Source organism: Thunnus thynnus, chromosome 14, assembly GCF_963924715.1.
Source record: "Thunnus thynnus chromosome 14, fThuThy2.1, whole genome shotgun sequence".
Classification (NCBI taxonomy): Eukaryota; Metazoa; Chordata; class Actinopteri; order Scombriformes; family Scombridae; genus Thunnus; species Thunnus thynnus.
Window position 1 is genome coordinate 29,697,347 of NC_089530.1, and position 12,237 is coordinate 29,709,583.

General features: G+C 38.4%; 1 protein-coding gene across 1 annotated transcript; it reads right to left on the minus strand.

Moving 5' to 3' along the window:
• Positions 1 to 6,144: 6,144 nt before the first annotated feature.
• On the minus strand, positions 6,145 to 8,512 carry LOC137197573 (NLR family CARD domain-containing protein 3-like). Its single transcript, XM_067611067.1, has 4 exons — positions 8,505 to 8,512; positions 7,727 to 7,805; positions 7,349 to 7,565; positions 6,145 to 7,179 (listed from the first exon to the last, which is right to left on the minus strand). Exons 1-4 carry the CDS (start codon positions 8,510 to 8,512, stop codon positions 6,281 to 6,283), a joined length of 1,203 nt encoding a protein of 400 aa, XP_067467168.1. The 3' UTR covers positions 6,145 to 6,280.
• Positions 8,513 to 12,237: the final 3,725 nt, after the last annotated feature.

Here is a 12,237-nt window from a genome sequence, read left to right on the forward strand (position 1 = left end):
ACTCATAGTGACTCAGTCACTTTCTCAGTCAGTCATTCGCTCATTACAAACTTTTATATAAACACACACTTGGACAGTCTGGTTACAACTTGCATTAGTGGGACATTAATTAGGGCTTTTTTAATGGAAAATGCCAATTTTCAGGCACTGATATTAGATGCAGTTATTTGGTTACAATAATGTGGTGAGCATTAGTACATGGCAACGATTACAGATGTACTGTACCAAACCATCAGATTCTTCGGCTACAGACATACACCCACTAAAGCTGTCCCATTGTTCTTTAACCATATCATTTTTCCAGTTCAGTCTTCCCAGCATTTTTTGACATGCGACAGTTAGAGGAGCATGTTGATATATTTTGTCACTTTAAATGACTTTTGAATGTTTAGCTACCTGAATAAACTCCATGCTTTGTTCTATTACTCTCTAATTGTGTACAAATGTTTAGCTTCATTCATTTATAATGTTAATAAAGTGAGACACGGTTTGAGAGAAACACGTTGAAGATGTATAATTTGTCTTAACATTTGAAGTCACAATTCAAACGGCTGTTTATTCACTGTTGCTGTCTGAGTAATTATGTCAAGTAACAAGGTTTGTGGAAAAAAAAATTTAAACTCACCGTAGTCCTCACTGTTAGCAGTCAGTTAGTTAAACACAGTGGTCCGAACTGACGTTTCTACTGCGCTTATTTTATTGCTCTACTAGTGTCTTTGACAAAGCAAATCCACTCAACAGTGACATGTTCCATCTGTGGTTAAAGCATGTCTCAGGTTAAAAAAAAATGAATATATTCCCGCACCCACCCATATCAAAACGCCCTTGCCATGGCAACACATCCTTCGCCATGACATACGATGCTGTATTTTAGGGACAATGGATGGGTCTACAGTCACGAAACTTGTCTGGAGTGACACCAGTTAAAATCCTGGATAGGTGTTTTGCATAGGCGTGGCAACATGGCTCAACAGCGTCCCCTTGAAAAATTCAAAATTGTAGCCCCACCTTCCGGATTAACGTAGAAAAATTCAATTCAGGAGGCACATGTAACATGTCAAGACGCACAAAAAAGCCTCTTGGAGCCATATCCTAAGTCCTACAGGAAGTTGGCCATCTTGAAAAAACTGGTCAATTTTCACATCTATTTGGCCGTTTCGCGTACCTCGTATTTTAACAAACTCCTCCTACAGAATTCATCGAAACGCCTTCGAAATCAGTGTGTGACATCTACGCTAGTGTATGATCAAAAGTTATCAAAAGATTTATCTATCGTTGAAGCGTGTGGGCGTGGCGTTGAGTTTTGATGTTTCGCCATGACAGACGGACAACAGCGACAACAAACAACAACGCAGGGGAGCACAGGCTCTCGGGGCACCCATCGAGGGCCCCGCGCCCCAAATTAAAAACATTGAAGAAATACTTTAAAATTACCTCATTTAATTCTGCAGCTGCTGTGAGGGTCGGAGGCAAAGTTGCCATTGTGTGTACATTGAAAAAAATACAGGCAACAACGTTGACATCTATATAAAGTAAACCCCATACATTTATGGGAAAAGCCTGTAAATATATTGGAGAGTTGCTTGTAATTACTGTCACATAATGTTTATATAAAGTAAACCCTATACAAAAATGGGAAAAACCTGTAAATATATTGGAGAGTTGATTTTAATTACTGTCAAAAAATGTTTATATAATGTATACCCCATACATTTATGGGAAAAGCCTATATATATATATATATATTGGAGAGCTGCTTGTAATTATTGTTAAATAATGTTTATATAAAGTTAACCTCATACATTAATGGGGAAATGTATGTAGATATATTTGACAGTTGCTTTTAAATAAGATCAAATAATGTTTATATAAAGTAAACCCCATACATTTATGGGAAAAGCCTGTAAATATATTGGAATTACTGTCAAATAATGTTTATATCAGGTAATCATTATTAAAGTTATGTTTTTGTTTTTGTATTATCACATGATCTTATTTTTTTTGTACAGTATAAAACCAACATTTACCAGGGATCTACTGTAAATAGATTGGATAATCACATGAAATAAAAGCTTAAAGCTCTCAAGATACCGTTAATGGGTGTTAAAGGAGGGTAATTTGAATGTAATTTTACATAATTTTTCTTCGTTTTACATCCAGAAATCTGTACTTTGATGGGGAGTTCTTGTGGATGGATTGGATAATCCTATGAATTTACCAAAGATTACTGTATGAAAACAAGAGTCTTCATTTAAATTAGGTAATTTTAAGGTAGTTCTGCAATCTTTTTCATTTTTTGTGCAGATTTATACATTTGTTTAACATTCTAGCAATGTTTTATGATGAGATTTTCTTTTTATTTTGTAATGGTTGGACTGTAAAAATGTAGACAATGTCCAAAGTACATATCCGTATTTTTAAAATAAATAACTAAAGGTTTTTTTACTGTTACTTGACGGTAAGTGTTTGGCAACTTTTGCTGCCAGACTTTTTACCGTTTTTTTACCTTTTTTTTTTTTTTTACAGTGCAGATTGTGAAGGATGGGGATATGGTACCCTTTAACCAGTTGAAAAATCTGTTTGATGTGAGAGATGCTGAATTTTTATCATATTTATGCGAGCCATCTTAAGAATACTTATTTCAAAGAACATGGACATGGGGCTTAATGGAGATCTGGACAATAAATTGAGGGGAAACGCCTTGGGGAGGAGATTAGTTTCAGCACTAAATAAGTTGGTGTCCCTTGTGGCTCCTCACAGCTTATCTTCCATTCAATATCATTGGGAGATGATGGACTTGGGTGTATGCCTGACCACAGCATAGTGGGAGACGGTTTTAAAAAACACAACAGATGTATGCAAATGAGTAAGACGCAAAACCCCACAAATAAAAGTTGCGCACAGGGCTCATATCACACCATGTACATTAAAGTAAATGGATCATTCCCTTTCAAATGTGTGCTGCATGGCTTTGGGGAAGCAGGAACACATATGCACCTGTTGTGGCACTGCCCTCCCATGAGGAGCTTTTGGAATATTTTGGAACATTTTGAGATTGTCTTCTATTCTGTACCCCAATGTCCATTAGTTTGCCTTTTCGGCGGAAAGGTAGAAAATATATAGTCAAAACTCATGCGCCACATCATTGCATTAGCTTTTATGTCAGTTAAACGCATTATTATGACACATTTGTCAGAGTCTGCTCTCCCCCTCACCTGTTGCTGTGGGAATTATCCAATCATCCGGTCTCACTCTCTGCTCTGCCACACCCCTCATTAGTTCAACCACTTTCACCTGGCGCTCCCACCTGCTCATCATCTCCAATCAAGCCAGTATATAAGCTGCATCAGCCCACTCCCTCTTTGTCAGATTGTCTATGCTACGTCATCTTGCCTTCATCACTTGACATTGTGTGGAATAAAGACTGTAAAATTTATACCAGTGTCATTTGTGCTGCTATTGGGTCCATTCTATACCCGTTACAACATTAGAAATTACACAAACCAAAGTGTTTTAGGCTTGATTATTGATTTAAAAGACTTCATGAATGTATTGTCAATGGAGCGGGCAGCCTCAGCCCTCCTTGATTATGATCATGGATTTGATGGACCCTGGATATTTATCAGATCATATTTGAATAATATCTTATGTTATGTTGTTGTTCGTTTGTTTGTTTGTCTTGTTTAATTTGATTTGGTATTGTACATGGTGTTGAACACTATTTTATGTGAAATATTTTTTGTTGTCTAACATTGTCTAATGTCAGTGTTTAGTCCCTTGTCATTAGGGCTGGCCTATAAGTAATATCGCAATATTTCTAGGCTATATTGCGATACACAATATATATCATGGTATTTCGCAATCTCCTCTAAACTACTAGACTATTAAATAAACTACAGTTATGATAATTAAATAAAATTCTGCTACAATAAAGTACTGTTATAATAAAGTTAAATAAAGTACCGTTAAAGTCAAAGTCATTTATTTATAGAGCACATTTCATACAGAGAGCAACACAAGGTGCTTCACAAGGCCAAGAGCAATACATGTATAATGATATAAAGTACGAACATACATATCTTCATACATAAAAGCAAGCATGCGTACAAAGATGGGTTGGATACATGGTCATGTGACTTCAGGCCAATCGTTGTCTAAGATTAACAAAGTGCAACTAAGGGGTGGTACTTAGGTTTGTACAGAGGATGTGTTAATCCAAAAATGTGCCTATTAGATATGGCATACATTAAAAACACTTTGATTAGAATAATAACCAACCAGCATTTGTCGATTTGTGGGGTTTATCAGAGACTACCTCCAGAAATTGGGAGTGGAGAGGATGGAATGGCCTGCCAGCAATCCTGACCTCAACCCCATTGAACACTTGTGGGATCAGTTTGGGCGTGCTGTTCATGCCAGAGTGACCAACACAACCACGTTGGCTGACTTGTGAGAAATGCTGGTTGAAGAATGGGATGCCATCCCACAGCAGTGTGTGACCAGGCTGGTGACCAGCATGAGGAGGAGATGCCAGGCCGTTGTGGCTGTGTACGGTTCTTCCACACACTACTAGGGTTCCTGTTTGTTGAATGAATACATTTGTAATTTGCCAATATGTCTTGTTTCTTCAAACTTCAATCATCCAATCCACCAAACACCAAACAAGAGTCAATGGCAGAATAAGCTGTTTGGCATTGGCAGAGAAAATTTGGCACATTTTTCATGGGTGCAACCCACATACTCAGCTCTGCTGCTCATCCCACAAATACATGTTCCTTACAAATGTGGCACCATTTAAAATGGAAATAAACAGGCTTTCCAACAGTATCAGATTTATTGCCAAGAAGCATTGTTAGAACAACGAAATAATCTACCAAACACAAATTTCCTTACTTTTTGTTTAATTGAGTTTAGAAAGTTTAGATTGATTTTATCTCAGTGTTACTATTATATGTTCACATTTGCAACCTGTGTTTACATTTGCAACCTTTAAGATGCTTTGTTGAACATGTTTGTGTTTCTTATAGTAAAAATACTACAATTTTTCAAATGGGATTTTATTTATTTTGTGTGTTTTTTGGGGTCCAATATGATGATAAAACATGTCAAACTGAAAAAATAATTGTCAGGTCATATAGGTTATCTTGTGCTGTTAAACACAGCAGCAACATTAAAGTGACATACAGAGGCAAATTCAAAACTATGCAAAAACGGCCAAAATAGCCCAAGACTCCTGAGGGTTAAACTGTGTGGGGTTTATAGTTTAGAGTAATATCTAAATCAGTTGAGACAAACATGATCTGACCTGAGAGTTTTCAATGTACAGTGTGGACTAATTAATGTGGATCAATAATTTAATTGTCTATCCTCTGTAAAAAATATTTTCAATACATCCAACTATCTGTGTACTTACAAAGCTTTGTTGGAGGCTCTGACCACTGGCAAAAGCCTCAGAAGAGCCTCCTCTGAAACAGAGTATTTCTTCAGGTCAAACACATCCAGATCTTTTTTTGATGACAGTAAGAAGAAGACCAGAGCTGACCACTGAGCAGGAGATAGTTCATCTGTGGAAAGACTTCCTGAACTCGGGTAACGTTGGATCTCCTCCACTAGAGAATGATCATTCAGTTCATTCAGACAGTGAAAGATATTGATGCTTCTCTCTGGAGACAGATTCTCACTTAAGTTCTCCTTGATGTACTTGACTGTTTCCTGATTGGTCTGTGAGCTACCTCCTGTCTGTGTCAGGAGGAGTTGTAGGAGAGTCTGATTGGTCTGCAGAGAAAGACCATGGAGGAAGTGGAGGAACAAGTCCAGGTGTCCATTTTGACTCTGTAAGGCCTCATCCACAGCACACTGGTAGAAATGTGCAGATTTGGCTTTTCTTGTTTCAGACTTCTTGGATGTTGTTTGTTCTTCTTTCAACAGATTGACTCCAGACTTGATGAATGTCAGATGTACATGAAGAGCAGCCAGAAATTCCTGAACACTCAGATGGATGAAGCAGAACACCTTGTCCTGGTACAGCCCTCTCTCCTCTTTAAAGACCTGTGTGAACACCCCTGAATACACTGAGGCTGCTATGATATCGATGCCACACTCTGTCAGGTCTGATTCATAGAAGATCAGGTTGCCCACCTGCAGCTGCTCAAAAGCTAGTTTTCCCAGAGACTCAACCGTCCTCCTGCTCTCTGGATTCCAGTGTGGATCCGTCTCAGCTCCTCCATCATACTTGATGTTCTTCAGTTTGGAATGAACCACCAGGAAGTGGATGTACATCTTAGTCAGGGTCTTGGGCAGCTCTCCTCCCACTCTGCTTTTCAACACATCCTCCAGAACTGTAGCAGTGATCAGGCAGAAAACTGGGATGTGGCACATGATGTGGAGGCTTGACCTGCTCCTCATCTCTAAATCTCTTCCTGAAGTACTCCTCCTTATGTGGGTCAGTGAACCCTCTGACCTCTGTCACTATGCCGACACACTCAGGTGGGATCTGATTGGCTGCTGCAGGTCGTGTGGTTATCCAGAGGCGGGCAGAAGGAAGCATTTTCCCCCTGATGAGCTTTGTCAGCAACACATCCACTGAGGTGGATTCTGTAACATCAGTCAGGATCTCATTGTTGTGGAAGTCCAGAGGAAGTCGACACTCATCCAGACCGTCAAAGATGAACACAACCTGGAACTCTCTAAACCTGCAGATTCCTGCTTCTTTGGTTTCAGTAAAGAAGTGATGAACAAGTTCCACCAAGCTGTACCTTTTCTCTTTCAGCACATTCAGCTCTCTGAAAGTGAATGGAAATGTGAACTGTATGTCCTGGTTGACTTTGTTTTCAGCCCAGTTCAGAGTGAACTCCTGCGTTAAGTCTGTTTTCCCAATGCCAGCCACTCCCTTTGTCATCACTGTTCTTATTGGTTTATCTCTTCCAGGTGAGGCTTTAAAGATGTCTTCTGGTCTGATTGTTGTTTCTGGTTTGTCTGGCTTCCTGGATGCTGTTTCAATCTGTATGACCTCATGTTCATCATTGACATCTGCAGTCCCTCCTTCTGTGACGTAGAGCTCTGTGTAGATCTGATTCAGAAGGGTTGGGTTTCCTGCTTTAACAATCCCCTCAAACACACACTGGAACGTCTTTTTCAGGTTAGACTTGAGTTTAAGTTGGCACCTGCCAGCAGGAGTCCCTGAATGAACACACAAGAAATAAGATCAATAAATTAAGTGTAAAGTAAATATTTCAACATTTAATTTAACGTCAGATATATTTTCCTCCATCTTCATCTCTTCAGACATCAGTAAATGTCTTATTTATCCAGCATGTTAAATCTTTATAGAAATCCTCTTACTGCAGACAGTCAGCCAGCTCCTCCTGCTTCATTCTCCTCAGGAAGTGCAGTGTGATCTTCAGAAATGCCTCTCTGCTGCTCTTTCTCTGCTCTTCCTCCTCACCGTCCAACACCTCCTCATCCTCACTTTGGCTCTCTAAGCATTCTGGGTAATCTGAACTCAGAATTTTCTGCATCTTCTTAAGCTCATTCTTCACAAATGTGACGATATTCTCCTCCAGCAGCTGGAACAGAAAACTATATGAATGACACAATCAAACTGAAATCATGAAGCAAACATCAGATCCATGTTGGACAGACTGACAATCGACTGGTCTACAAAGTGCGGCATGGAGATGATTGCGAACAGAATAGATGGGAAAATAGTTGTTGTACATGTACAGACCATAAATATGGAGTCCAGGTGTGTTTGATGCTGCTGGGCAGACTGACCACTGGGAACCTCTGAGCTCTCCCGGTCCACTCTGTGGAGGAATCATGAAGAATGAGCTCACGTTATGTCTGTCCACACAGAGAATATCACAAGCTAAAGGTCCATCACGTGATATTTGGATGTGCACAGAAAATAAGATGACTCCCTGTAGTGGTAAAGCTTTACTAGTCCTACTGATCCCACTGAGAATCAACAGTTTGTAGCTTTCAGCTCAGTGTTTTGTTTCATCAGTCAGTTTGGTTTAGTCCCAACAGCTCTCACCAACCCTCCATAAAGTTCTCCCTCCCTCACTGTACACTGCTGAAGTGCCCTGGAGGAAGGTAACTAGAGCTAGTGTGTAGTTGGATCATACTGGTTGTACTGGGCAGCTCCTTGTGTGAATGAGTTTGACTGTGTGAGTAAGAGTACTGATGAAAAAGTGCAGTGCTCAGAGAACATCATCTGACTCAGTAAAGGTTTAAAAATATTTAATCTCAGTCTAATAAAATCAAACAATTTAACATTGCTTTCAATCTCAGTTTTAAATCCATACCTTTGATGAACAGGGTGATGCCTTTTCCTTGAAGTAAAAGAATGTTTTTCAGTCTGGTCACTCTGTTTATCCAGCTTCCTCCTAATCAACACAGGACAAATTCCGCACTGTCCCCAGAAGACACTGTAACATGTACTGCTAATATATTTGACAAAACATTTTTTAAATTGCATTAAACATAGTGAAAACATGTCTTGCCTGTCCATCTGTACTAGACTGGCCATTTTAAGTGGTATTCCCACAATCCAAATTTTCTGACTGTTTGACTTTGTTTCGTGCTTCGACACACTATCACGGATACCAGAGTGGGGTAATGATAATATAATTTTATTTGTATGCTGTACTACATACTAATAAAACAGGCCTGGCTCAGCAGCCTATCTGTGAAACTTAAAACTAAACTATATAATCAAATCCAAATTTGTGCAAAGATTATTGGCCAGCCTGTAACACACATCCTTTCAAGTAGCTCACAACAAGAGCATGCGCAGACTTGCTAAAAGTATCTCTTCTGACTCCTCGCATGTTATAAACGGAGAATACCAACTTCTGCCCTCTAATGGACGATTTAGAGTCCCTCAATCTAAACGCAACAGGCTGAAGAATTCTTTAATACATCTATCTTCTATCCTGTTGCTTAACCAAACTCAGTGTGCCGTTAAGTGAGATCTGAATCCAGAGGATATAATGTGATATGTATGATTGTCATGTCTAGTATTTCGTAAGTCTTCATAAGAATCTTGCCATGTCTCAACCCAAGCATGAAGTAGAACTTGAAACCGTTCGTGTAAATGAGCCATTTTCCTCAATTCATCTGTTCTCCGCACAATAACAATATAAGTTTTGCGTTATAAAGACTGCAAAAAATTTTGTGACGTCCAGTCTCTCACAGTAGTTAATAGTTATTATTCGGAGTGTGTGTATATGTATATATTAGCATGTTTGTCACAAATGTTAAAAGATAACACAAGTAAACACAAAATACAGTGAAAAAACAGTCCCCACTTGTTAAAACATAACTTAACTGTGGTTTATCACACCTGAGTTAAATATCTCTAGCCACAACCAGGCCTGATTACTGCCACACCTGTTCTCAATCAATCAAGAAATCACTTAAATAGCTTGACCTGCCTGACAAAGTGAAGTAGACCAAAAGATCCTCAAAAGCTAGACATCATGCAGAGAGAAAGTTTCCAAAGAAATTCAGGAACAAATGAGAACGAAATTAATTGAGAAGCCATTTCTAAAGCTTTGGGACTCCAGCGAACCACAGTGAGAGCCATTATCCACTAATGGTGAACAGTGGTGAACCTTCCCAGGAGTGGCCAGCCGACCAAGAGGTCCCAAAAGACCCCACAACAACATCCAAAGAACTGCAGGCCTCACTTGCCTCAGTTGAGTTCAGTGTTCATGACTCCACCATCAGAAAGAGACTGGGCAAAAATGGCCTGCATGGCAGAGTTCCAAGACAAAAACCACTGCTGAGCAAAAAGAACATTAAAGCTCGTCTCATTTTTGCCAGAAAACATCTTGATGGAATATTATAGTTTTTTTTTTAACAGGATTTTTACTATTACTGAATGTAATATGAAACTTTCTGTTTTTTTTTACTTTAAATTTAACGTTAAAAAAAAAGGTAAAAAACACTTACCGTCAAATAGTTATTCTACAAAGAATTTTTTTAAAAATACAGATATTTATTGTAGACGTTATCTGCATTTTTACAGTCCAACTGTTGTAAAGTAAAATAAAATAAAAAATAAAAAAATAAAATAAATAAATGTATAAACGTGCACAAAAATGAAAAACATTGCAGAAATACCTTGAAATTACCTAATTTAAATAATGGCTTGTTTTATACAGTATTCTTTTGTAAATTCACGGAATTATCCAATTTATCCTTAAGACTGCCCCATCAAAGCACAAATATCTGGATGTAAAACATAAAAAAATTATGTAAAATTATATTCAAATTATCCTCCTTTAACACCCATTAATGGTATCTTGAGAGCTTTAGGCTTTAATTGTATGTGATTATCTCATCTATTTACAGTAAATTGATGGTAAAAAAAAAAATATTGGTTTGATACTGTACAAAAAAATAGGATCATGCTTACAAAAACATAATTGTAATAATCATTACCTTATATATACATTATCTGAAAGTAATTACAAGCAACTATCCAATAGATCTACAGACTTTTCCAATTAATGTATGAGATTTACTGTATATAAACAGTATTTGAAAGTAATTACAAGCAACTATCCAATATATCCATCTGACACTCTTCTTCAGAGGGATGTTTTTTGTAGCTCCCTCAATTTGTTTTGGGCATTGTATTGTGGGAGAATATTATCCATCAATGGCACACACAAAAATAAATCAAAAGTCAATTTTGTCACTTTTCCATTATGAACACACTAAACATTTAAACCTGCTGTATACTGAATGAGTGATCCAACTGTGAACGAATGACGAATGAGCAGAATACGCTGAATGAAACTTAATGACTCTTTTGTCCACTCTACTGCTGTGTTTTTTAGATATATATTGTATAGTCTGAATATACGTCCATATTTCTATCTCCAGTGGATTGGAAATGTGTTTTACTATTTTAGGGGAGATGTCAATCAAAGACAGTCTATACAGGCCCACACACTGCTAAGTAGAGGGGCCTCTAGGGGCCTTTAAACTGGGAGAAGCAGAAGAATTTAAAAATATATTGTTATGACCCGGCCTAAGAGAAACCCTGGTGCAATATGAAAATGACACTCCCTCTCCCCAGCTGCCAAAAAAAAAGCAGCAACAAGGGATTTTGCAGCCTTTAAATGTTTATTTCATAGTTGTGGTTTCAGGGTGAGTTAACAGCAAAACAACAAACAAAAGGGAACTAAAGCTAATCAACCTAAAATTACCTATTTAAACATAAAGAAACAAAAATACAAATCACTGACAGAACTCCTGACTTAACAGAAACAGGAAGAAAGATATTTTAAAAAATGCCATCCACCCCTACAGAGACTGGGCTGTTAAATATATTTACAAAGTTATTTACAATACTGTACACAGTGGGTCAGAGAAGCAGAACAACAGCAACAACAATAACAATAGATACATGACTAGCAACAGCAGGAACAGCAGGAGAAGGACATCCCCACGTCAGTGCGGTCCATGGGGTTTCCTGCGGATGAGAAAGCACAAAGAACTCAGGGGAAGAAGTCAAGTTAGTAACATGCATTAATGGTAAATGAATACATACAGATGGAGAGGAGGAGAGAGGAGCTCAGTGCATCAATGGAAGTCCCCCGGCAGTCTAGGCCTACAGCAGCATAATTAAGGGCTGGTCCAAGGCGAGCTTGGTCGGCCCTAACTATAAGCTTTATCAAAAAGGAAAGTTTTAAGCCCACTCTTAGAGAGGGTAGAGAGGGTGTCTGCACCCCGGACCGAATCTGGAAGATGGTTCCACAAGAGAGGAGCCTGATAGTTGAAGGCTCTGCCTCCCATTCTACTTTTGGAGACTGTAGGAACCACCAGTAAGCCTGCATTCTGGGAGCGCAGTTTTCTAGTGGGGTAATGGGGTACTATGAGCTCTCAATAATTACAGAGATCAATGGCACAGAACCAACAGCAAGCATGCTAAAAGTAGTTACAAAAAATGACCAGCAGGTGTCGCACTGAGTGAACCTCCTCATCAATAGGTCTGTACACTCAATTTCTCAAAAAATAAATAGAAATGTGGATATGTTGACAGCTAGACAAAAAACAGGCATCTATAGATAGGCATTTATGCAGTGACTAATCTACACAGACAGTGAACATCATGTTGGGCCGTGGCTACAAGTTTGGCTATCAGCAATAATTAATGATTATCAAAGATAATTGTTAATTATTAAATCAATAAAATTATTAATAAGAATTAATAATAACGGG

Coding starts and splice junctions, on each gene's coding strand:
- LOC137197573 (XM_067611067.1), bottom strand. Junction 7,566..7,726: donor ACCTGGACTCCATATTTATG/GTCTGTACATGT, acceptor TTTCTGTTCCAG/CTGCTGGAGGAGAATATCGT. Junction 7,180..7,348: donor GCAGGAGGAGCTGGCTGACT/GTCTGCAGTAAG, acceptor GTGTTCATTCAG/GGACTCCTGCTGGCAGGTGC.